The 23,631-nt window shown below is 46.9% G+C and overlaps 2 protein-coding genes across 8 annotated transcripts in view; both read left to right on the forward strand.

The window, feature by feature from the left end:
- LOC142501347 (SURP and G-patch domain-containing protein 2-like) overlaps positions 1–23,631 on the forward strand; it is a 137,275-nt gene that overhangs the window by 42,788 nt on the left and 70,856 nt on the right. For 3 of the 7 annotated variants that reach the window (XM_075611161.1, XM_075611157.1, XM_075611160.1), the window contains exon 10: positions 33–2,274. In XM_075611161.1, coding sequence (XP_075467276.1) covers positions 33–77 — 45 coding nt within the window. In that variant the 3' untranslated portion in view covers positions 78–2,274. Of the gene's footprint in view, positions 1–32; positions 2,275–23,631 lie in introns of those variants that run through there. The other 4 variants (XR_012803473.1, XM_075611158.1, XR_012803472.1 and 1 more) reach the window with 3 other exon arrangements.
- Positions 5,301–17,649, forward strand: LOC142501350 (SURP and G-patch domain-containing protein 2-like). The gene is made up of 10 exons (XM_075611163.1): positions 5,301–5,438; positions 7,698–7,836; positions 9,981–11,438; positions 12,455–12,554; positions 13,502–13,959; positions 14,541–14,652; positions 14,866–15,212; positions 15,911–15,972; positions 16,829–16,965; positions 17,525–17,649. The coding sequence occupies exons 1-10, from the start codon at positions 5,433–5,435 to the stop codon at positions 17,595–17,597; spliced, it is 2,892 nt and encodes a 963-aa protein (XP_075467278.1). The 5' UTR covers positions 5,301–5,432; the 3' UTR covers positions 17,598–17,649.

Here is a 23,631-nt window from a genome sequence, read left to right on the forward strand (position 1 = left end):
GTTTAAAAACTGCTTTTTCTCCATTTTCACAGAAGTTCTATTTCTTCTGGAGAAAGCTTGGGTGCAGAAGGTGGTGAGACAGCAGAGTCCACAGAAGACAACTTTGATGTTTTCTGTAAAAGAATTATGCAAATATACAAGAAAAAAATAACCAAATAAGTAGGTATCTTTATGAATGTCCATCTTTCATTTCAGTTGGCAGCGTCTATCTTCTTTAGTGGTGGTCCGTTTTGCAGAGATTTATAGAATATTTATTTGTATGTGTTAAATGAGGAAACGGACAACTAAATATGAATGTGTACTAAACTTGGGAAGGTTGTTTTACAAAAGTGCTTTTTAGGCATGGTGCCTCATCTGGAATTCATGCATTTTCCCCTAGGGGGGCTAACCATGTACCTGCTATATACCTTTTATTTTGACAAGGAAGTGGGTTAACATGTCCCCGGTGGGGAATTACCCGAGGTCACTTTCATTCTGCAGAACCTATTTGAGAAGGTGACCGAGAAGCATGGTATAGAAATGCATTGCAAGCTCACAAGGGGGCGGTTTAAATACCATTCAATGCACATCCCAAACAACTCGTACTACTATTGAAAGTCTGCAATATTCCGCAGATGTGAACTTTAATTCATAATGAGCGGACTCGGTGGCCTCGGTTGTCTGTGTGCTGTTAGCTTGCATGAAGTGGCACAATGTTTGCGTAATGCTTCTGCAATTACCATATCTGAGGCGCAATAAAACTGCTGATTTGCAGTTACATGAAGTGAGGATTTGGAGTTGGTAACATTACACCAGCATCTTCCTCTTACGCCTCTTGCTCAAATGTGAATCCCCAAGGCTGCAGCAGATTCTTGCAGCCAACAAGCATTTTGCCATGGTGCAAATTGACTGGTTTCTGTGATTCCCCTTTATCTCCTTGTTCCATCATTTCCATTTAGAAGTGGTCCGACCTTCCCTCGCAGCCCTTCTGTGGCATCACTGTTCCATTGTCCAGTTTGGGTTCGTGTGAGGATAGCAGGGGTCCTGGAGACCAACAGGCAGAGATGTTGGTCCCTTTTTGAGAAACCAGGAATACCTGTAGGTGTTTTTCTGAAAACAAATTTTGATCTGTCCACATTATTCATGTGGTATGTTTCAGCATCATTTTCCTGGTTGTGACTAATTTTGCAGTCCTTTTTTTTATTTTTATTTTTTATTTCCCCACATAGTCAATGCAATTTGCACTGGTAGGAGCTATGTTGTGAGGTTACAATGCATCTGCTCTTTGAACCATTTGCAATCTGGTTTTTATTGCCATTGGGAGCTAGTGACTTCCTTAAGGTCTCAAGAAGTTCATACTGGATCGTAAACCAGGATCTCCTAATTCAGATACAGTGCATAAACATCACACTGCGGAGCTTTGTTCAGCTTGCACCTCTGCCCCTCCATGGCCAATATCTCTGGGTTTACAACAAGAGATGGTCTTTTGAGACTGAACCTCACTCTTCCCAGTGAGTTGTACAACCCTTGGAGATGTGTAGGAACATAGAACAATTATTTTGACTGTTTCATTTATTCAAGCCCTGCATTGGGGTTGGAGCAACATCGTCCGGTTAAAGTGAGACTGGGAATCATTGCTTGTTGCAAGAGTTTGGGCATTTTCAGTCTGTCACTTATAACCTATGCCAGTTAAATAGGGGCGCGCATAATTGCCACCAATGTCTTTTGATATAAGACATAGTTGGGGTAATGTTTACTGCACCTCAAATTATGTGTTTATTGGCAGCGCAAGAGTGTGAACTCTTAGCATGGGTCTTGGCAAGGAATCTGGGCCACATCACACTAAATGATTTCTAAGTGTGAGAATATTCTGGTGCCAGCCTTGTTTGGTGGACACGATGTTGCCATTGAGCCCTGCACTGCGTGTGTTATGAAATGTGACCTTGCCCTTTAAGAGTGAGGAAAGCCTTTGCAGGGTTGAGCTTGGCTTTAGTATGTTCACTTATTTTACTGCTGTGCAATAGTCACCAACTTCCTTTCTGTTTCAGTTTTGCAGGACCTCTCTGAAGACCACAGAAACCCATGAAAAATGTTTTTGCTTCTATAGATGTTTGGGGTCACAATATTTTTTACCTTTTTTAGCTTTCTTTAAACACCATTATAGATGGTCTCTCTTTATTTTTGCATATTTACAGTATTTGATGTAGAAAGCATGGTTTTTAGTGTTATTGATGGGGCGTAAAGGGGGGAGGATGAACTTTGTTCGAGAACTTCAATAAAAATTGTCATCTTCTACTGTTGCGCATATTTATTTTTGAGAAGCGATCTCAAGGGCTAGTGTGTGTGTGTGTGTGTGTGTGTGTGTGTGTGTCAGACTAGCAAAGATTGTTGGTTTCTAACATCGTAAATACATTTTTAAGTAGCAAGACCTAAAGCAGAAGTGTCCATTATTTTACAGTAAGTAGGGGAACCCTTATCTGTTGCTACGTTCTGTTTCAACAATAAGGGCTGTTCTATACTGCGTGCGTGCGCAGCAGTTTTAGTTGGCCTAGGTTAGTCAGCCATTCTATAATGGTGCCATGCGCGCACGGCAGGGAGCGTGGAACCAGCCAACAGGGGTGGAAGATGGAGAAAATAAAGAATCTGCGCTCCTACCGCGCTGTGTGTGTACAATATTAACGTATTCATTTATTTCAAAACTTATTTATACGCACATATGCATACACATACAGTACCTCACTCGCGCACAGTATACACACAGTGTGCAGCACCCACCTTCACACAGGCGCGCACGGCCGCACACAGTATATAACGAGCCTTACTTCAGAAGAAATGCTAGTAATTTGAAGAGTGAGCGGTGCAATGTTCCATTTGAAGACCACTTAATACTTTATCTTGTGTTCTTAAAGAGTTAGGACTGCTGTAACCTCACAAACGTGTACTAAACATGATTTGTTTTATTTAAAACAAACATACAGCAATAACCAAAAGGAGCCTCTTGCATGCACATTGCTCTCCAACGCCTTAAACATGTTTCTCTGGCTACATGGAGCAGATTTATCAAGATTCAGCCTGGTGTTGGCCCTTATTCAAGTCAATGGGCATTCATAGATGTTTGGGTGCATTTAACCCATAATGCAGTTTAATTTAACGTGGGGCCACGTGTGTTCCATATCCAGAAATTGACATGGTTTGTTAAGAAATATTATTAATGCATCAATATACAAGTTATTCATAGGGCTATGCACACATTTAGGATCTCCCAAGGCTTAGGTGTGCTACTGGATACAAAGATCGGAAATGATATATTAAGGCCAACTCGTTCAGAGGCAAAGTAACAATTGTCCTCTACCTGGCCACTTTTTTTTTATTGGGGGGGGGGGGGGGGTGATTCAATCTCAAAGTAGCCCTTCGAGCAGCTACAAGAAAAAAATGCAAGTTGTTTTGTGCCCGAGGAGAAGATGTTATTTGTGGTCCTATGCAGACTTGGAAATATATTCAAAACAAGGATATATTTTCAAGGAACACCTCTCTTACCCAGGTCCTATGAGGAGAGATGACTAAACTTACACCATGAGGAACCTGGGGGCCTTTCTTGTTAAATAATATACAGTTGTGTGAAATAGAAAGTACACCCTCTTTGAATTCTATGGTTTTACATATCGGGACATAACGATCATCTGTTCCTTAGCAGGTCTTAAAATTAAGTAAATACAACCTCATATGAGCAGCAACACATGACATATTACACCGTGTCATGATTTAACAAAAATTAAGCCAAAATGGAGAAGCTGTGTGTGAAAAACTATGTACACCTTGAATGTCCTGCGGGACGAAACGCGTTGGTGTGCTGTCCTACACCTTATACTATGGACCCCGGGACTATTCTTGGGATAGGAGAAATCCTAGGATTGGATGCGGAGCACAGCTGAAGAAGTGGGGCCAACGCCAAGATGATGGGGTTAAAAAAATTATTTATTTAAACATAGTACCGGGGAACAAAAAAACAAACACTCTGACGCGTTTCAGGCAAACGCCCTTTTTCAAAGAGGCTCTTTGATGCGTTTCAGGCAAACACCCTTTTTCAGTGTGTTTGTTTTTTTGTTCCCCGGTACTATGTTTAAATAAATAAAAAATTTAACCCCATCATCTTGGCGCTGGCCCCACTTCTTCAGCTGTGCTCCGCATCCAATCCTAGGATTTCTCCTCTGCCATGACCGCATTGCGTGATGCACGCAAATACAAGAAGCTGCTGTGTGTGAGTATTATTTCTCCCCTATTATTCATGGAGAGTTGTTGACCAGTAACAGTGTTACTGTTGAGATATCCTGTCCGGTGGAGTACTGCATTGGACTGCTATATACTTATGCTTATATTCGTCTCCACCCCATGGACAATTATGGATTACTAAACTCTCACCATACACTGGGTCCAATTTCTCTCTCAGCATCATTTGGCTTTTTCTATACACCATCATGTGTGTTTTCCTCAATATTGATTGTAACTATATGTTTCCACTACACTGAGCACTGCTACTTGGACTTGTGTCTAAACTACCTACTATTCTTGGGATACCTTGATCCCCCATGCCCGCTTTACTTTTCCAGCCTGTGCTGAAGCAGGGAACCCTGGCAGTGAGTCGCAAGAGCGTTTCCAGGGTAGGATTTTGCTGGAGTACGGTGCTTCAATGTGCCCGAGAATCTTCCCTGATTCCCGGGTACATCCCACAACTCGGGATCCCCGATACATAGCAACAATCTGATTAAAGATTCTCCGCAAAACTCACCCTTAAACTTACAGCCTCGCCAGCTCCACTGCCCAGCACCCATGGAAAGGCAAATCACAGAAAATATTGAACTGTCTCATAATTATTACAGTCTCAGTGATACATATACGACAGCTGGGTCCAAGAGCTGACTCTTTACTCTTTGGGACCTTTACACACAGCTCAGGGGTAACCAAGTGGGCGTTACCTTTATCATTGAGCTACCCCCTCACCGTCACACTCCTACTGATTTCTTTACACATAAATGGAGCTGAACTCCCTTCTGGGGAAACAATATCTTCAGGCTCCCGAGTACAGTGATGATAGAGGTAACCGATTGCCATGAACCTCATGCGCTGGCACTTACATGGCATCTCTCACTAGTTCCAATAAGGACATTTTACCCCAGCCCTGTTATGTTAAATCTATATTGATGATCCATACGAGACTTCTTAGAAATGACTACAAGCCCCATGAGGCTCTGGGGCCGCGATTATACAGTCAGGGTGAGAAAAGAGAAAAAGTGCTGTAACTGCCCTTGTCAAAGATGTCCGCCGCGTCGTCTGCGCGTGACGTCACAACACCCACGCAGAGTTTGCGTCGGATTCGAGTGGAGCGGCGAGAGCTTTGGTGAGGTAAAGACAGAGGCCTTCCCTGAGAGCCGCTTAATGGGCTGCAGACCTCCACCATGGAGGTGATTGGCTAGCTTGTCTTTTATTAGCCTTACTGTATGTTAATTTGGAAAGGTCCTAAATGTCTCAATGACCGGGAGAGCGCATATATGAAACTGATGAGGGACTTAAGAAACTGACACCTCTCTCCCCCTTTACTTCTCCCCCCTTTTCTTCCCCCCCCCTTTCTTCTCTCCCCCCCTTTTCTTCTCTACCCCCCCCTTTCTTCTTCTCTCCCCCCCCCTTTTTCTTCTCCCCCCTTTTTCTTCTCCCCCCTTTTATTCTCCCCCCACTTTTCTTCTCTCCTCCCCCCTCCCCCCCTTTTCTTCTCTCCTCCCTCCCCCTTTTCTTCTCTCCTCCCTCCCCCTTTTCTTCCCTCCCTTTTCTTCCCCCCCCTCTTCTTCCCCCCCCTTCTCCCCCCCCCTCTTCTCCCCCCCCCTCTTCTTCCCCCCCCCCTCTTCTTCCCCCCCTCTTCTCCCCCCCCCTTTTCTTTCCCCCCCTTTTCTTCTCCCCATCCCCCCTTTTTCTTCTCCCTCCCCCCCTTTTTCTTCTCTCCCCCCTTTTTCTTCTCTCCCCCCCCTTTTTCTTATCTCATTCTTCTCCCCCCCTTCTCTCCCTCCCCTTTTCTTCTCTCCTCCCTCTTTTTCTTCTCTCCTCCCCCCCCTTTTCTTCTCTCCTCCCCCCCCTTTTCTTCTCTCCCCCCCCCTTTTCTTCTCTCCTCCCCCCCCTTTTCTTCTCTCCTCCCCCCCCCCTTTTCTTCTCTCCTCCCCCCCCTTTTCTTCTCTCCTCCCCCCCTTTTCTTCTCTCCCCCCCCCTTTTCTTCTCTCCTCCCCCCCTTTTCTTCTCTCCTCCCCCCCTTTTCTTCTCTCCCCCCCCCTTTTCTCTCTCCCCCCCCTTTTCTTCTCTCCTCCCTTTTCTCTCTCCTCCCCTCCCTTTTCTTCTCTCCTCCCCCCCCTTTTCTTCTCTCCTCCCCCCCCCTTTTCTTCTCTCCTCCCCCCCTTTTCTTCTCTCCTCCCCCCCCTTTTCTTCTCTCCTCCCCCCCTTTTCTTCTCTCCTCCCCCCCTTTTCTTTTCTCCTCCCCCTTTTCTTCTCTCCTCCCCCCAATTTCTTCTCTCCTCCCCCCCTTTTCTTCTCTCCTCCCCCCCTTTTCTTTTCTCCTCCCCCCTTTTCTTCTCTTCTCCCCCCCTCTTCTCTCCCCCCTTTTCTCTCCCCCCTCTTTCTTTTCTCCCCCCTCTTTCTTTTCTCCCCCCCTCTTTCTTCTCTCCCCCCTCTTTCTTCTCTCCCCCCCTCTTTCTTCTCTCTCCCCCTCTTTCTTCTCTCTCCCCCCTTTCTTCACTCCCCCACTTTCTTCTCTCCCCCCCACTTTCTTCTCTCCCCACCCTTTCTTCTCTCCCCCCCCTTTCTTCTCTCCACCCCCCTTTCTTCTCTCCCCCCCTTCTCTCCTCCCCCTTCTCTCCTCCCCCTTCTCTCCTCCCCCCCTCCTTTTCTTCTCTCCTCCCCCCCCTTTTCTTCTCTCCTCCCCCCCCTTCTTCTCTCCTCCCCTCCCTTTTCTTCTCTCCTCCCCCCCCTTTTCTTCTCTCCTCCCCCCCCTTTTCTTCTCTCCTCCCCCCCTTTTCTTCTCTTCTCCCCCCCCCTTTTCTTCTCTCCTCCCCCCCTTTTCTTCTCTCCTCCCCCCCTTTTCTTTTCTCCTCCCCCCTTTTCTTCTCTCCTCCCCCCAATTTCTTCTCTCCTCCCCCCCTTTTCTTCTCTCCTCCCCCCCTTTTCTTTTCTCCTCCCCCCTTTTCTTCTCTTCTCCCCCCCTCTTCTCTCCCCCCTTTTCTCTCCCCCCTCTTTCTTTTCTCCCCCCCTCTTTCTTTTCTCCCCCCCTCTTTCTTCTCTCCCCCCTCTTTCTTCTCTCCCCCCCTCTTTCTTCTCTCTCCCCCTCTTTCTTCTCTCTCCCCCCTTTCTTCACTCCCCCACTTTCTTCTCTCCCCCCCACTTTCTTCTCTCCCCACCCTTTCTTCTCTCCCCCCCTTTCTTCTCTCCACCCCCCTTTCTTCTCTCCCCCCCTTCTCTCCTCCCCCTTCTCTCCTCCCCCCTTCTCTCCTCCCCCCTCCTTTTCTTCTCTCCTCCCCCCCCTTTTCTTCTCTCCTCCCCCCCTTTTCTTCTCTCCCCCCCCCTTTTCTTCTCTCCCCCCCCTTTTCTTCTCTCCTCCCCCCCCTTTTATTCTCTCCCCCCCCCCCTCCCCTTTTCCTCTAACCCTATGATGCATTGCTCCACAATAATCATACATTTGGCTCTAGTATCCGAATCCAGAGGAAATGGCGAACCGGAGAATCACTCGGGAGACTTTTGATGTCGTCGTGCAAGACAAGATGAAGATGTACCGGTTGAGTCTGGATGAAGCTGTCCAAGAAACGATTCGGCAGTTTCAGCTGGAAGGTACGTTTACACAACTCATATTAAACAGAATTACACACACTGGATCGTAGTAACTATTACAAAGGCAATCTGCAGCCTGTTCACTTGAACGTAGGTTAGTACTGTTTAGTAAATCTGAGCCATTGTGTATAAAGCTCTTTCATTATGAATTTCACATCTTTCTCAAATATCAACTTCATCCTTTGTCTGATCTTATGATATGGTGATTCATTCGGTTACATACGGCACACCTGTGAGCACGTGATGTGCATTCGGGACAAGGGTTAATACACAGCTCGCAAGCTGGCCCATTTTTCACCTTCGCAACGGCCCCTCAAATGAACAATATCTCCCCTCAATCCGTCCCCATGTGCTATCTGTCACGAACAGCACACAAGTGAGCATGTAACTTAGATATGCAGCCAGGGTTAATACACATGGCTACTCTAGCCAACTTGCCTATCTCCTCCGCAAGGTACTTTCAATAAGTTAATATTAACTCCTTACTCAATTTCAATCATATCTATCTACTGCCACCACCGAGAAGTATGCAAAATGGCTATTGTATCTGCCAGGGTCTCGGGTCCCTCTATTATCGAAAAAATGATGCACTTGACACACAAATATCTTTGACAAAATGTGTCCGAAGATCTAAATACTTTCAACAAAGCGTGTTCATTCAGAGCCTCAAAGCATTGCTTATTAAATAATTGTGTAATATATATAAAAATACAGTGCTTAGATTACAGAAAGGATTACAAGAACACACAGGTACAATAAATGCAAAACTGTTTCTTACAATAACAGGATAAAGCCTAAAACAGAAGTCCCTATACAGTACGTTACCATATTTCTCTGGTCACCCCCCCCCCCCCCCCTCGAGAGGTCGCTGGCGTAAAAATATGAAAATTCACGTTTGATCCCAAACACACATCTGTTGAATTATGATTTTCATAATATCTTGCTAAGACTTGTGTACTATTTTTTCCCCCCCATTGAAACATCATAAGCCCACCACTGTCATAAATCAGCTGCGAGGTTGACGATTTTACAGCAGAGAAAAAAAAAACATTTAATTTCTTGCCTCAATATATAAACGCACTCAGAACTTCCTTTCCCTAATACTTAGACGCATGTGTGTCATATCTATAGATTCAGGCGATTATGACAGATGTAACAAGATTAATTTTGATCGTCTTGCTCCTAAATTTGAGTGACAAATGGATATCTGTCCTTGGCACCTCTTACCCATGTAGTATGTGGGCTAATTGCCTGCGTCTCCTTACAACGATTACAGATATCTGTAATATGACAAATTCCAAAAGCACATTATTTAAATAAAAAAATATCACCATTAGTTGATAACCAAAACAAACGTGTGTGTGTGTGTGTGTGTGGTTTTCATCCCTCTAAGGAAGTAGATACCAATGAAAATATCAGGTGACCTTAGAGAATATATTAAATATTATAAGAAGAATAAATAAAAACGAAATTCCTTCAATGATTTATATGCCCCTAAAGTGGCCTGCATGTTGGGCTGCGTCCGATCGCGCCAAATCGAAACCAATGTAGGCCTATGCGCATGTGCATAGTGCGCACTGTAACGCCGACGTGTGGCGAGACAAACTTGTTTGTCTTTGCCGCTCGACGGCCAGGTCACGTGAGTGGTTCGCCCAATGAGGTCAAACCAGCTCCGTGACGTCATGGCTGCCCCCTCGACACGTCTTCCCACCGCTTCCGCATGCAGGACAGAGATCTATCCTGCTGCAGACGAGCATGACGCCTTGCAAACACAACCGGCATGTACGAGGCGTTATGGCTTTGTGGAGCATCTGGATTTGTGAATCTACCTAATCAAGATCTGTTTGGATTGAGCTTTGTGTTTTATACCTTATCTGATTCGGTAGTTTCAACTAGAAAGTACATTTGCATAAGTCACAGAGCAACACACCCTGTAAAAAGATATCTTCTGCTATTTTCTGAATGAAGAATACTTCACTATTCCTGCTCTCTCCCAAGATACTATCTTTTTGGGCGGGTTTGCAATTTGTAGAAGGTGGAAAATATAAAAGTAGCTGAATCTGCGTTATTGCTTTCTATCTATATGCTCATACTGTAACATTTTTAATCATTTGCATATGGCATTTCTACCCTTTTATAAACAGGACAGTTGAAGTCACAACCCTATGACCATGTGTACAGTGGCAAAGAAAGATACTCCTATCGTGATCTTCCACGTGATCCTGTGAGCAGCAGCTGGAACATGAAGTCAAGGAGAGATGATATACTACGCCCTTCCTACAATGTGAGCGACTTCGGAGGGGAGCCCTCTTCAGGAAGACTCTATAACACGTTACCAGACCGATGGAGACCTGATGACTCTTTGGGGAAAGAACGCTATTATCGGGAAAACATGGGCGCCTCAGACCCTCAAATTCGTAACATCGATCCTCTCAGACCCCTGGATCGCAGCGACTACCTGCCCAGGGGTGTGGAGTATGGCCAAGGTATGCAATGGGGGCATGTGCGTAGCCCTATAAGGTCTCAAGAGCACGCAATGGTCACTCCACAAATCTGTAGGGATTTTCAGTCTCCATCACAACAGATGGAGCCGTTTCAGAAGAGAAGGGAAGGTTACAGCGTAGACAACGCTGTTCCTCTGCAGGATGTAATCAGGCCACCGGGAACTGTCGGCAAAAAGCCCAAAAGGATTCATCGGGGGACGACAGGCCGTAAGAAGAAATTGTGGAGAGGAGATGGGGTAGGCCAGTTTCAACTTCGAAAAGTAGAACCGTCGGTCGGTGGTGGGGCAGGGAAAGGTGGTGAAATCGCCACCAAGGAGGAAACGAGTAAGCCCATAAAGCAACCTGACACGGAGACACCAGATAAACACAGTGCCACTGACGAATATAGCATGCAGATATTCAAGTGGGCCAAGTTCAACACCGTGAAAAATGATAAAGATCTCTTGAATCAGCACAAAGCTTTGTTCAGGGTTAACACGGAGGCTTGTAAGAGGATCGTGGAATGCTTTAAATGCCCCATGTCCGAGTCAAGGAGGGAGTTCTGCTTCTCTTCTGTTAAGTATTTAAATCATCCCACTCTGAAAAAACCCCAAGTGGATTACGAGCTTCTGGATCTGTTAATGGAAAAACATACGATCAAGGCAAATAATGAGTTTTTTGACGTAATAAAACCATTTGACATGGAAATGATGATAATTCAGCAGCGACTGCTAAGGAGCGCTATTCCATTGCTCATAGCCTGTAACACTTATGAGCTGAAGCATTCTATCCTCAAAGATGAACGACAACTGTCCAGTGTCCTCCAGAACACGGTGTCTCTGTGCCGGAAATCCATTGTGCTCTTGGGGCAGACTTTCTCGATGGCTACCATCGCCAGGCAGTGTAACATTTTGGACTCACTAGGGCTTCAGGGAATGGAGCTGAAGCCTTCTGACTGCCCCAATTTCAACAACTCGTTCCTCTTTGGGAAGGAGTTCATGGTGCAGCTGAAAGCTTGGCTCAACAAAAGCGGTCACAGGATGAGCTTAAAAACCAGGACCCAGCCTGCTATAGATGGCAGAGAGAAATCTAAACCTAAAGCGACAACCAAGAGCAAAGGTAGGTTCTGCAAACAAACACCCTTTCCCTGCCATTGGCGCCAGTAACACCTTGCGTTTTCACATCAACCAGTATGTACAAATTATGGGTTTGCAAAGTGGTTCAGAAAGCCCCCGGAACAGAGTAAAAAAAGGAAATAAATTTAATTTTCTATCCTAGATTTGAAGTGAACATTTTTACTTTTCTCTTCGATATTAATAATTATTGTGATTTTGTGAAATGTATTATTCTTTTGGGGAATGCCACAATACATTTTAGTCCCCAATGCTTCAGTAATTTGTTTTCACATCTTTGCCTGCAGAGGGATCTGGCATGGCTCTTTGGCAATCAGTGGGTTAACTTGGGTGCGCCAACTTTTTGCCCTGCACCCCCCCTGCCTGCTCTCCCCCACCCCTCGCTTTATATCAATGAAATGACGCTGTGGGGTCATGTGACGTCACGTGACCCTGCAGCGCCACTTGATGCCGCGTTGCCATGGCAGCACTTGATTGCCCCGAAGCCGTCTGAACCAAGGTAAGTGAGTTACTGAGGCCTCGCGCTGTTCCCCGGCATTTAATTTAAATGCCTTGGGAAGACGTGGGGCCTCTTTAACTGACACGCACCCCTGTGTTAACTGACAGTATAAGTATTTGCAGGGCACAAGGTTACTATGAACTGTGAGAACTGCTCCTTCACGCAGTGTCTGCTAAACTTCCCTCCCGTGTAGAACACAAATAAGGCCCATGTCATTTTAAATGCTTAGGATAAGTGAAGGGGGAACCATTTTAAGATTGGAAGGTTGTGACTTCAGTTAACATAGCTGGTGAAATAGCTGGTGGTGCATTCACGCACTTAAACTGCGCACAGAGGGTCAGGCACAGACCTATGTAGAGGAGATATCCTAACGCACCATGTTTTGCAGCTCGGAGTCAGGCTCCCTACGGTGCAGAGGTTAGAAAGCAGTAAGTAGATTGATTGTTCAACCATCTTTATTTTTATACGAATAACTAAAAATCGAATTTGATTTATTTTGTAAGAAAAACTATCGGCCGACCCGAAGGTCATTGCAACAATAGACGAGCTCCTGGAAAATGCTGTGAAAGGAGAAAACCCGGAGGGGGAAAAGCCAGCGTTCTGGTAAGTAAGCACATTGAGGAGGATGGGAGGGAAGCGGGGGCTGGCATGATGGTCAGCTGGAACCATCGATGGAGAAGAACTGTGAATGTGCAGTTAGGCCTCGGTCCCAGTGTCTACTGCTGCGCTCGCTTGTAGCCATCGCGATGTGTTACCAGATTTTCTGCAGACAAAAATGTTGAGTTTTCTTGTGACGACGGAGCGAACCAGCCACGTGACATCAAGGCTACGGCCACAGTCCTCGGCTCACTTGCAGCAGTGAGGACTGTGGTCGTAGCCTTATGAGCTAGGCAGTCTGTGTTTCAGTGTACATAAGTAGAGGTATCACTAGTTAACGGCCAATAATGCAATAAGTCCCACTTAGGTCCAACATGATAATGGTCGTGATCTGTTTAATTAATAAAATCAAAATAAATCATTGGTACCCCAATCAAAAATATAGGCAAATATTTCTAAGTCTCCCCCACCCCCAAAAAAACTTGTGTCCATAGTAACCAAATGATTCTCCGCGTTTTACCAGATGTATTTTGTGATCAGACGGTTTAGGAAACTTGTATGTATAGGACAATTGCCAACCTCCAATTTGCATATTTTTGGATTGTAATTAGGATGCCAGCGTTGATCACATGTTATATCCTCCCCTTGGTTATCTCCTGAAATACAATAGTCATTGTAACTGGGCAGGGTGCGTGGTTGCTGTAATTGTACATAGAGGCACATAAAGGGTGCACTTCCAACATTTCTTCTTTAATTTTTTTTTTTTTTTTTGCGGTCTCATCTTTAAACATCTAATGTTTGCAGTTGTCATTGCTAATTTAATGCAGCATCTCAAGTTTTTCGGGGTCCAAAAGACTAGCGATGCTTTAAAACGAGTTTACTTAAATAATAGTTAATTGTTTGAGACGTTTGAGTTAAGTAGAGAAGTTTTTTTTTTTAAATTGTATTTTCAGGTTTTTGTTTAACGTGGACAGCGATGAATATAAATATTATCGTCAGAAGTTGGCAGACTTCCAGATATCTAAAGGAAGGATATTGGAAGAAACCACTCAAACCAGAAAACTCAAGAGGTCCCCGGAGGAGCTGGATTCTGAGGCGGTGAGGGCCATGCTGTATGCGAGGAAGGCTGCAGCAGTGAGGAATAGGATTTTCAAGAGCTTGGCATACTCAAGAAGGCAAAGGCTGGGGAGGAAAAAAAACCAGCCGAAGCCATCAAAGTCTCCTGTGAAAATGGAGGCCACACAGGTGTCATCTGCCTCAGATGCAAAAGTCAGCAGAGATAAGCAGACACAGGACCAACCTTCTACAGCCACTAACGCAGAACCACCGGCTCCAGCAATCACTGAGGTTTCTCCGGAACCGTCAGCAAGTATTCAGAACGAGCTGTCTTCAGATCAACAGTTATTGGATGGTAGGAAGATGACCATTTGAGCTTCTGTGTCCCCAGAGATTTTTTAACCCCTTTAATTCTGGAGGGGCGAGAAACTACTTGCATTGCTGGCATCAACAGCAATCAGCACTTCCTTTCTGTACAATAGATTTTATTCATAGATACATTTTGAAACTGCTGATCGCACTGTCGTGTAGTGCCCCTATCGGCATCATCACAGTTTAATGAGCAACCCCCTAAGCCTCAAAGCACAACTGCAAGGGAAAATTGTAATGCCATCATATCTAGGGATTTAGCGATAGAAAAGGGGGTTACACTTGGAAGAAGAAAAAAAGCTGAATCATAATATGAATTTGGCTCTTAATGCATTTTGCGTATGTAAATGGGTGCACAGTTTAGAATGGTCACCAGAGTAACACTGGGCAGGATTAGTAAAGTCCAAATGGAAGTAATTCTGTAAGACTCCCCTAAAATGTCCCACATCAGTTTTTCCAACATGGGAAACTCCTGAATAATGTAACAATACAGTAGATGTGAGGATGTGCATCTGTTCTTGTTTTATGCTTGTACCGCACTTGTCCTGAACTATCCTGTTTTCATAGTTGATGCAAAGACCAAGGATACAGCTGTAAAGTTGGCTCAGTTTATTGTTAAGATGGGTCCGAAAATTGAGCAGTTAAGCATGGAAAACAGTGCAAGCAACCCTGAATTTTGGTGAGTTTCTCTGGGATAGGCTGTGCCGTTTAGAGGACATTTGACGATGGTCAATCCAATTGAAATCACATGGTTCCTTGGGACTTGGACAAATTGCAGTTTCTATCCCTCTCTTCCAGACACACAATTAATATATCTTGTAATCTCTGCAATCCGTTGCAGTTATTTGTGACTTTACAAGGGGCTAAGTGTCCTTTATGTTGTTCACCAAAGGTTTCTACATGAGAAGAGTAGCCCAGCTTACAACTTCTATCAGACGAAAGTGCACGAGTTGCGGAATGCAGTGGAAGAGGGGACAGGCGAGGATGATGATGATGCGGTGGTGGAGGAAGACGGAGATTTGGAGAACATAAGAACGGGTGAGGTCCCGCTCCTGGAGGATGCAGAGATTGAAGCAGAGTGTGAGGCGGGAGAGGTTCCCCCTGGGGAAAACCCATTAACTGCTGCATTCACCAAAATGCCCACGCCTTTGCGCCCACCAATGCCACGGAAAAGGATCAAAACACTGAAGGTTGACATGCTGCCACCCAAAATAGTGTGTCTGGTTGAAGAGCCCAAAGGTAAGAGGCATTATTGTAATATTGCATAGCTATGACAGCGGGCATGGCTCTCACCACAATGCAGTAAACCAGGGTTTCAGGTTTTTGATTTTCTGATGTTCTGTTGCAGCCTATGGGATTTCTCTCTCACTGCTGGCTGATTTACATTCCTGATAATTATCCCTCGTAGTTGCAGTACTGAATTGTTTGAGATCTTTACACTCACTTTTCTAATGTTGACTCAAACAAAGTTGCTGGACATAACTTTCTGAAACTTCAGTTTTTGAGCTGAAAACGGTTCTGTAAGAATCTTATTTGTGTATTCCACCTGAAAGGAACATTTCCACCTGCTGTTTTTTTGTGAATTTATGCAAAGTTTCCTTTTATTACATGGGTAGGAAGCTGGGGTCTCCAGAGTTTAACTGCATTATTTTTTTGATCCGGGAACCCCCTTGTTAACAAGATAATGGCGATGATGTATCCTTTCCGGGGGAAACAAATTGACGTCAAAATCCCATAGGGATACGGGGCTTTAAACAAGCAGTGTGACAGCACCTTTACGGGGACATGTTCTCTCTAGCACCAGATATGATCATGGCTCAATTTGCAGTCTCAAGATAGTTTACCCGCCCTTTGTATAGACCATGTTAACACCACTGGGCAATCAGTGTTGGTTTTTTATTTTTTATTGTTGATTTCGATTATTTTTATTTTTCTAGTACATGATCCAGTTCGGATTGAGTGTGACCGCCCTCGCGGGTGTGGATTCAACAAGAGGAAAGTGAGGACCAGACACGACTTTGATTTCTATGATTGTAATATTGTTTACACAAATGGAAATCTGACTTAAAAAGGCGCAGGTTGTAGGTCACATTATAGATCTCAGATATGTAGAAATGTTTGTATGTACATTTGGGCCTTAAATTAATTCCTAGAACAGTAACCATAGTTCAATTTTGTCTGCATATTTAGGAGACCATACATTTTCCAACCGGTGACCGCTCTTATGCACCCGAGTCTCTTCTTCAGAAAAGACCCTTCCAACATGCATATATAAACTATAGATCAAGAATAAAGATATAGGGCCTTATTTAATAGGTGGTGTAAAGTCTTTAGGCCTCTTTCTGCCCATACATATGAATGAGTGATAAGGTAACTCGTAATATGTAGGCCTTCTCTTCCCCCTTTCCCCCAAGATCATATGATTTGCTATGAGGATCTATTTGTTGACCCTGAACTGTGGGATCCTCAACCTGAACATATGCATTAAGGACCCATGAATAGGAATGTTAGACCAGGTTTTTGGGGACAACATTTACTTGAGGATTGAGTTAAAAATAAAATCTCTCTCTTGAGTATGAGGGCCAAAGGAGTAATTAAAAAAATAAAAGTATTCCTTCCAGGTAATCTCAAATAAAAGTACTTAGAAACACTTTTTTTATAATTGATTAGTCCGCTTTGCAAAACTTATTTCCAGCTGGTTGTTGTAAGCTTTGCTTGGGAAAATACACTGTAAAATGCATTTGCGCGATGGGAAAAGATTTATTCTTGTGCAGTGACCTGGTTTAGTGTTCTATCTGTAATTGGTGATGTACGTTGAAAATTGGATTTTGCTTTTGAACTCTTTTCTTTTAAAGAAACCAAAGGATTTGGAGTTTGCCAACAAGAAGCTGACGCAGCAGAATTTGGGTTGCCAAAAGATGAGTAAGATGGGACGGAGAGAAGGACAAGGACTTGGAACCGGCGGGTCGGGGATCAAAAATCCCATCAAAGTGTATGTTGCAGGAATTCTTCTTGTTTTGGTCAATGCCTGACATTGCTAACTAAGATCTTTCAGTAGGGAAGGCTTTTAGTGAAATACCACATTGCGATTGAGACAATACAGGGTATGATTACACACAACAGACTAAAAACTGGGGATCTCGACATAGTTAACTGTCTGATTATTTAACCCTTCCACCTCCCTACAAATATTGGTAAAAAAAAAAAAAACACTGTAGGGTTACTACCTGGGCTGGAACATATGTAGAGAAATTGTTGTATAGCATACAGGCTGATGTGTGGCTCAAAGTAGCTCCTGGATAGGGCGGAAATATGCACTAATCTTAAAATGATCTATGTATCTTCTTTCTGTACTGCCCATTTTGGTGATGCATTATACGGATCTCTACTTAGATCCTGCTTTTTGTCATTGAGCAGTAAAGAGGGTTTTTTTTTTTTTTTAAGTTCTTACATTTGATGCAAAAGGACCAAAACCAGTCACCGTTTGGTTTTATTCAGATTTACGCTTTTTCTGAAAATAATTAAAAACGGCTTTTTCTCCATTTTCACAGGAGTTCGATTTCTTCTGGAGGAGGCTTGGGTGCAGAAGGGAGTGAGACAGCAGAGTCCACAAGACAACTTTGATGTTTTCCATCAAAGAATGATGCAAATGTACAAGCAAAAAATAACCAAATAAGTAGGTATCTTTATGAATTTCCATCTTTCATTTCAGATGGCAGCGTCTATCTTCTTTAGTGGTGGTCCGTTTTGCAGAGATTTATAGAATATTTATTTGTAGGCGTTAAATGAGGAAACGGACAACTTACTAAATATGGATGTATACTAAACTTGGGAAGGTTGTTTTGATAAAAGTCCTTTTTAGGCATGGTGCCGTGTGGAATTCATGCTTTTTCCCTTAAGGGGTCTAACCATGTACCCGCTATATACCTTTCATTTTAACAAGGAAGTGGGTTAACATGTCCCCGGTGGGGAATTACCCGAGGTCACTTTCATTCTGCAGAACCTATTTGAGAAGGTGACCGAGAAGCATGGTATAGAAATGCATTGCAAGCTCACAAGGGGGCGGTTTAAATACCCTTCAATGCACATCCCAAACAACTCGTACTACTATTGAAAGTCTGCAATATTCCGCAGATGTGAACTTTAATTCATAATGAGCGGACTCGGTGGCCTCGGTTGTCTGTGTGCTGTTAGCTTGCATGAAGTGGCACAATGTTTGCGTTATGCTTCTGCAATTACCATATCTGAGGCGCAATAAAACTGCTGATTTGCAGTTACATGAAGTGAGGATTTGGAGTTGGTAACATTACACCAGCATCTTCCTCTTACGTGCTCATATATGAATCCCCAAGGCTGCAGCAGATTCTTGCAGCAAACAAGCATTTTGCCATGGTGCAAATTGACTGGTTTCTGTGATTCCCCTTTATCTCCTTGTTCCATCATTTCCATTTAGAAGTGGTCTGTCCTTCCCTCGCAGCCCTTCTGTGGCATCACTGTTCCATTGTCCAGTTTGGGTTCGTGTGAGGATAGCAGGGGTCCTGGAGACCAACACGCAGAGATATTGGTCCCTTTTTTTGAGAAATCAGGAATACCTGTAGGTGTTTTTCTGAAAACAAATTTGATCTATCCGCATTGTTCATGTGGTATGTTTCAGCATCATTTTCCTGGTTGTGACTAATTCTGCAGTCCTTCGCTTTTATTTTTGCTTTTTCCCCACATAGCTCCCTCCAGTGCAAATTGCATTGGCTATGTTGTGAAGTTACAATGAATCTGCTCTTTAAACAATTTGCAATCTGATTTTTATTGACGCAGGGAGCTAGTGACTTCGTTGATGTCACAAGAAGTTCATAATGGATCATAAACCAGGATCTCCTATTTCAGATACAGTGCATAAACATCACACTGCGGAGCTTTGTTCAGCTTGCGCCTTTGCCCCTCCACGGCCAATATCTCTGGGTTTACAACAATAGATGGTCTTTTGAGACTGAACCTCACTCTTCCCAGTGACTTGTACAACCCTTGAAGATGTGTAGGAACATAGAACAATTATTTTGACTTTTTCATTTATTCAAGCCCTGCATTGGGGTTGGAGCAACATCGGCCGGTTAACGTGAGACTGGGAACCATTGCTTGTTGCAAGAGTTTGGGCATTTTCAGTCTGTCACTTATAACCTACTAGCTGAGAGCCCCGGCGTTGCCCGGGATGTTTGTGGTGTGGGTGTGGCATTTGGGTGGGGAGTGGTCCACGCGGCCTATGTGCGGTGGTAGTGCTGCTGTGGCTGTACTGATGGTGATTGTATTGGTGTGCTGATTTGGGAGGGTTTGGTGCTGATGTGGGGGTGCGGATGTGGGTGTGCCGATGGGGGAGGTGCAAAGGTGGCGATGTGTGGGTGCTGATGGTGTTGATGGGGGCTGGGAATGGTGGGGAGCCGAGAATGCCAGTGTGCTGGGGGGGCATGGGATACCGGTGTGCTGATGTGGTGGTGCTGGGGTGTGTGTGTGTATACACGTGTGTGTGTATGTGTATACACGTGTGTGTGTATACACGTGTGTGTGTGTATACACGTGTGTGTGTGTATACACGTGTGTGTGTGTATACACGTGTGTGTGTGTATACACGTGTGTGTGTGTATACACGTGTGTGTGTGTGTATACACGTGTGTGTGTGTATACAAGTGTGTGTATACACATGTGTGTGTGTGTATACACGTGTGTGTGTATACATTGTGTGTATGTATATATTGTGTGTGTGTGTATACGTGTGTGTGTATACACATGTGTGTATACACGTGTATACATGTTTGTGTGTGTGTATACATGTTTGTGTGTATACATTGTATGTGTGTGTGTGTGTGTGTGTGTGTGTGTGTGTGTGTGTGTGTGTGTGTATACACGTGTGTGTGTGTGTGTATACACGTGTGTGTGTGTATACGTGTGTGTGTGTGTATACACATGTGTGTGTGTGTACACATGTGTGTGTGTACACATGTGTGTGTGTACACATGTGTGTGTGTACACATGTGTGTGTGTGTACACATGTGTGTGTGTGTACACATGTGTGTGTGTGTACACATGTGTGTGTGTGTGTACACGTGTGTGTGTGTGTGTACACGTGTGTGTGTGTGTACACATGTGTGTGTGTGTGTACACGTGTGTGTGTGTGTGTGTGTACACGTGTGTGTGTGTGTGTACACGTGTGTGTGTGTGTGTGTACACGTGTGTGTGTGTGTACACGTGTGTGTGTGTGTGTGTACACATGTGTGTGTGTGTGTGTACACGTGTGTGTGTGTGTACACGTGTGTGTGTGTGTACACGTGTGTGTGTGTATACACGTGTGTGTGTGTATACACATGTGTGTGTGTGTGTGTATACACATGTGTGTGTGTGTATACACATGTGTGTGTATACACGTGTGTGTATACACGTGTGTGTGTATACACGTGTGTGTGTGTGTGTGTATACATGTGTGTGTGTGTGTATACATGTGTGTGTGTATACATGTGTGTGTGTATACATGTGTGTGTATACATGTGTGTGTGTGTATACATTATGTGTATGTATACCTGTGTGTATACGTGTGTGAGTGTATACGTGTGTGTGTGTATGTGTACATGTGTGTGTGTGTATGTCTCCACGTATGTGTTTGTATGTCTCCATGTGTGTGTGTGTATGTCTCCATGTGTGTGTGTACGTGTACATGTGTGTGAGTATACGTGTACATGTGTGTGTGTGTACGTGTCTACGTGTACATGTGTGTGTGTGTGTGTGTACGTGTACGTGTGTGTGTGTGTGTACGTGTCTACGTGTACATGTGTGTGTGCGTGTCTACGTGTACATGTGTGTGTGTCTACGTGTACGTGCGTGTGTGTCTACGTGCGTGTGTGTGTACGTGTGTATGTGTGTGTCTATGTGTGTGTCTACGTGTGTGTGTTTGTGTCTACGTGTGTGTGTTTGTGTATACGTGTGTGTGTGTGTCTACGTCTGTGTGTGTGTGTGTCTACGTGTGTGTGTGTGTCTGTGTCCCTGTGTGTCCTTTGGCCCGTGACTCCGCCTCAGGGAAGGGGGGGGGGTGGGGGTGGTGGGAAGGAGGGGGGTGGGGGGGAAGGGGAGGTGGGGGGGAGGTGGTGGGAAGGGGGGGGGTGGGGGGGAGGTGGTGGGAAAGGGGGGGGGGGGTGCGGGGGAGGTGGTGGGAAGGGGGGGGGTGCGGGGGAGGTGGTGGGAAGGGGGGGGAGGTGGTGGGAAGGGGGGGGGGGGGGGGAGGTGGTGGGAAGGGGGGGGGAGGTGGTGGGAAGGGGGGGGGAGGTGGTGGGAAGGGGGGGGGGGGTGGGGGGAGGTGGTGGGAAGGGGGGGGAGGTGGTGGGGAGTTGGGAAGGGGGGTGGGGGAGGTGGGAAGGGGGGTGGAGGTGGTGAGAGGTTGTAAGGGGGGAGTGAAGGGAAGGTGAAGGGGGGGTGAAGGTGGGGGTGGAGGGGAGGTGAAGGGGAGGTGAAGGGGGGGGGTGGAGGGGAGGTGAAGGGGGGGTGGAGGGGAGGTGAAGGGGGGGGGGTGGAGGGGAGGTGAAGGGGGGTGGAGGGGAGGTGAAGGGGGGTGGAGGGGAGGTGAGGGGGGGGTGAAGGGGAGGTGAAGGGGGGGGTGGAGGGGAGGTGAAGGGGGGGGTGGAGGGGAGGTGAAGGGGGGGGGGGTGGAGGGGAGGTGGGGGGGGGTGAAGGGGAGGTGAAGGGGGGTGAAGGGGAGGTGGGGGGGTGAAGGGGAGGTCGGGGGGGGTGAAGGGGAGGTGGGGGGGGGGGGTGAAGGGGAGGTGAAGGGGGGTGAAGGGGAGGTGGGGGGGGGTGAAGGGGAGGTCGGGGGGGGGTGAAGGGGAGGTGGGGGGGGGTGAAGGGGAGGTGAAGGGGGGTGAAGGGGAGGTGGGGGGGGTGAAGGGGAGGTGGGGGGGGTGAAGGGGAGGTGGGGGGGGTGAAGGGGAGGTGGGGGGGGGTGAAGGGGAGGTGGGGGGGGGGTGAAGGGGAGGTGGGGGGGGGTGAAGGGGAGGTGAAGGGGGGTGAAGGGGAGGTGGGGGGGGTGAAGGGGAGGTCGGGGGGGGTGAAGGGGAGGTGGGGGGGGGTGAAGGGGGGTGAAGGGGAGGTGAAGGGGAGGTCGGGGGGGGTGAAGGGGAGGTGGGGGGGGGGGTGAAGGGGAGGTGGGGGGGGGGGGTGAAGGGGAGGTGAAGGGGGGTGGAGGGGAGGTGGAGGGGAGGTGAAGGGGGGGTGGAGGGGAGGTGAAGGGAGGTGAGGGGTGGGTGAGGGGAGGTGAGATGAAGGGGGGTGAGGGGAGGTGAAGGGGGGTGAAGGGGGGTGAGGGGAGGTGAAGGGGGGTGTGGGGAGGTGAAGGGGGGTGTGGGGAGGTGAAGGCCGCTCCCTCACCCGTCCGGCCGCTCACTCACCCGTTCGGCAGCTCCCTCACCCGTCCGGCCGCTCCCACGTGGAACTGAGGCGGGAGGCAGCTTGTTGTGGCCGGTCCCCCGCTGTGTCCCGGGCGCTCGCCGCTGACTGTAGCGGCGCCGGGGGGGGGGGGAGGTGATTTGAAGGGGGGTGAGGGGTGGGTGAGGTGTGGGTGAAGGGGGGGGAGGTGATTTGAAGGGGGGTGAGGGGAGGTGAAGGCCGCTCACTCACCCGTCCGGCCGCTCCCACGTGGAACTGAGGCGGGAGTCAGCTTGTTGTGGCCGCTCCCCCGCTGTGTCCCGGGCACTCGCCGCTGACTGTAGCGGCGCCGGGGGGGGGGGGGAGGTGATTTGAAGGGGGGTGAGGGGTGGGTGAGGTGAGGGGTGGGTGAAGGGGGGGGAGGTGATTTGAAGGGGGGTGAGGGGAGGTGAAGGCCGCTCACTCACCCGTCCGGCCGCTCCCACGTGGAACTGAGGCGGGAGGCAGCTTGTTGTGGCCGCTCCCCCGCTGTGTCCCGGGCACTCGCTCCTCCGCTGACTGTAGCGGCGCCGGGGGGGGGGAGGCTGATTTCGGGGAGGAAGAGGCGGAGGCTCCGGCGGGTATGTGAGGGCCCCCCCCCCCCCGGGTTATACATGCTGCTAATGTACACCCCCCCCCCTACTGTGTGTGTGTGTGTGTGTGTGTGTGTGTGTGTGTGTGTGTGTCCGTGTGTGTGTGTATATCCCTGTGTGTGTGTTTTTGTCCCTGTGTGTCCTTTGGGCCGTCACTCCGCCTCAGGCCAATGAGAGGAGTGCGGGGGCGGCCCAAGGGACCAATGAGATTTCCCCTAGGGACACCGGACATCCAGCAGGCAGGCATGCATGCAGGCAGGCAGGCAAACATACAGTGCTTTCACTAATATAGTATAAGATGCCAATTAAATAGGGGCGCGGCATAATTGCCACCAATGTCTTTTGAAATAAGACATAGTTGGGGTAATGTTTACTGCACCTCAAATGATGTGTTTATTGGCAGCGCAAGAGTGTGAACTCTTAGCATGGGTCTTGGCAAGGAATCTGGGCCACATCACACTAAATGATTTCTAAGTGTGAGAATATTCTGGTGCCAGCCTTGTTTGGTGGACACGTTGTTGCCATTGAGCCCTGCACTGCGTGTGTTATGAAAGGTGACCTTGCCCTTTAAGAGCGAGGAAAGCCTTTGCAGGGTTGAGCTTGGCTTTAGTATGTTCATTTATTTTACTGCT

Source organism: Ascaphus truei, chromosome 8, assembly GCF_040206685.1.
Source record: "Ascaphus truei isolate aAscTru1 chromosome 8, aAscTru1.hap1, whole genome shotgun sequence".
NCBI lineage: Eukaryota > Metazoa > Chordata > Amphibia > Anura > Ascaphidae > Ascaphus > Ascaphus truei.

Coding starts and splice junctions, on each gene's coding strand:
- LOC142501350 (XM_075611163.1), top strand. Junction 15,213..15,910: donor TCTGGTTGAAGAGCCCAAAG/GTAAGAGGCATT, acceptor TTATTTTTCTAG/TACATGATCCAGTTCGGATT. Junction 15,973..16,828: donor GTGGATTCAACAAGAGGAAA/GTGAGGACCAGA, acceptor TTTCTTTTAAAG/AAACCAAAGGATTTGGAGTT.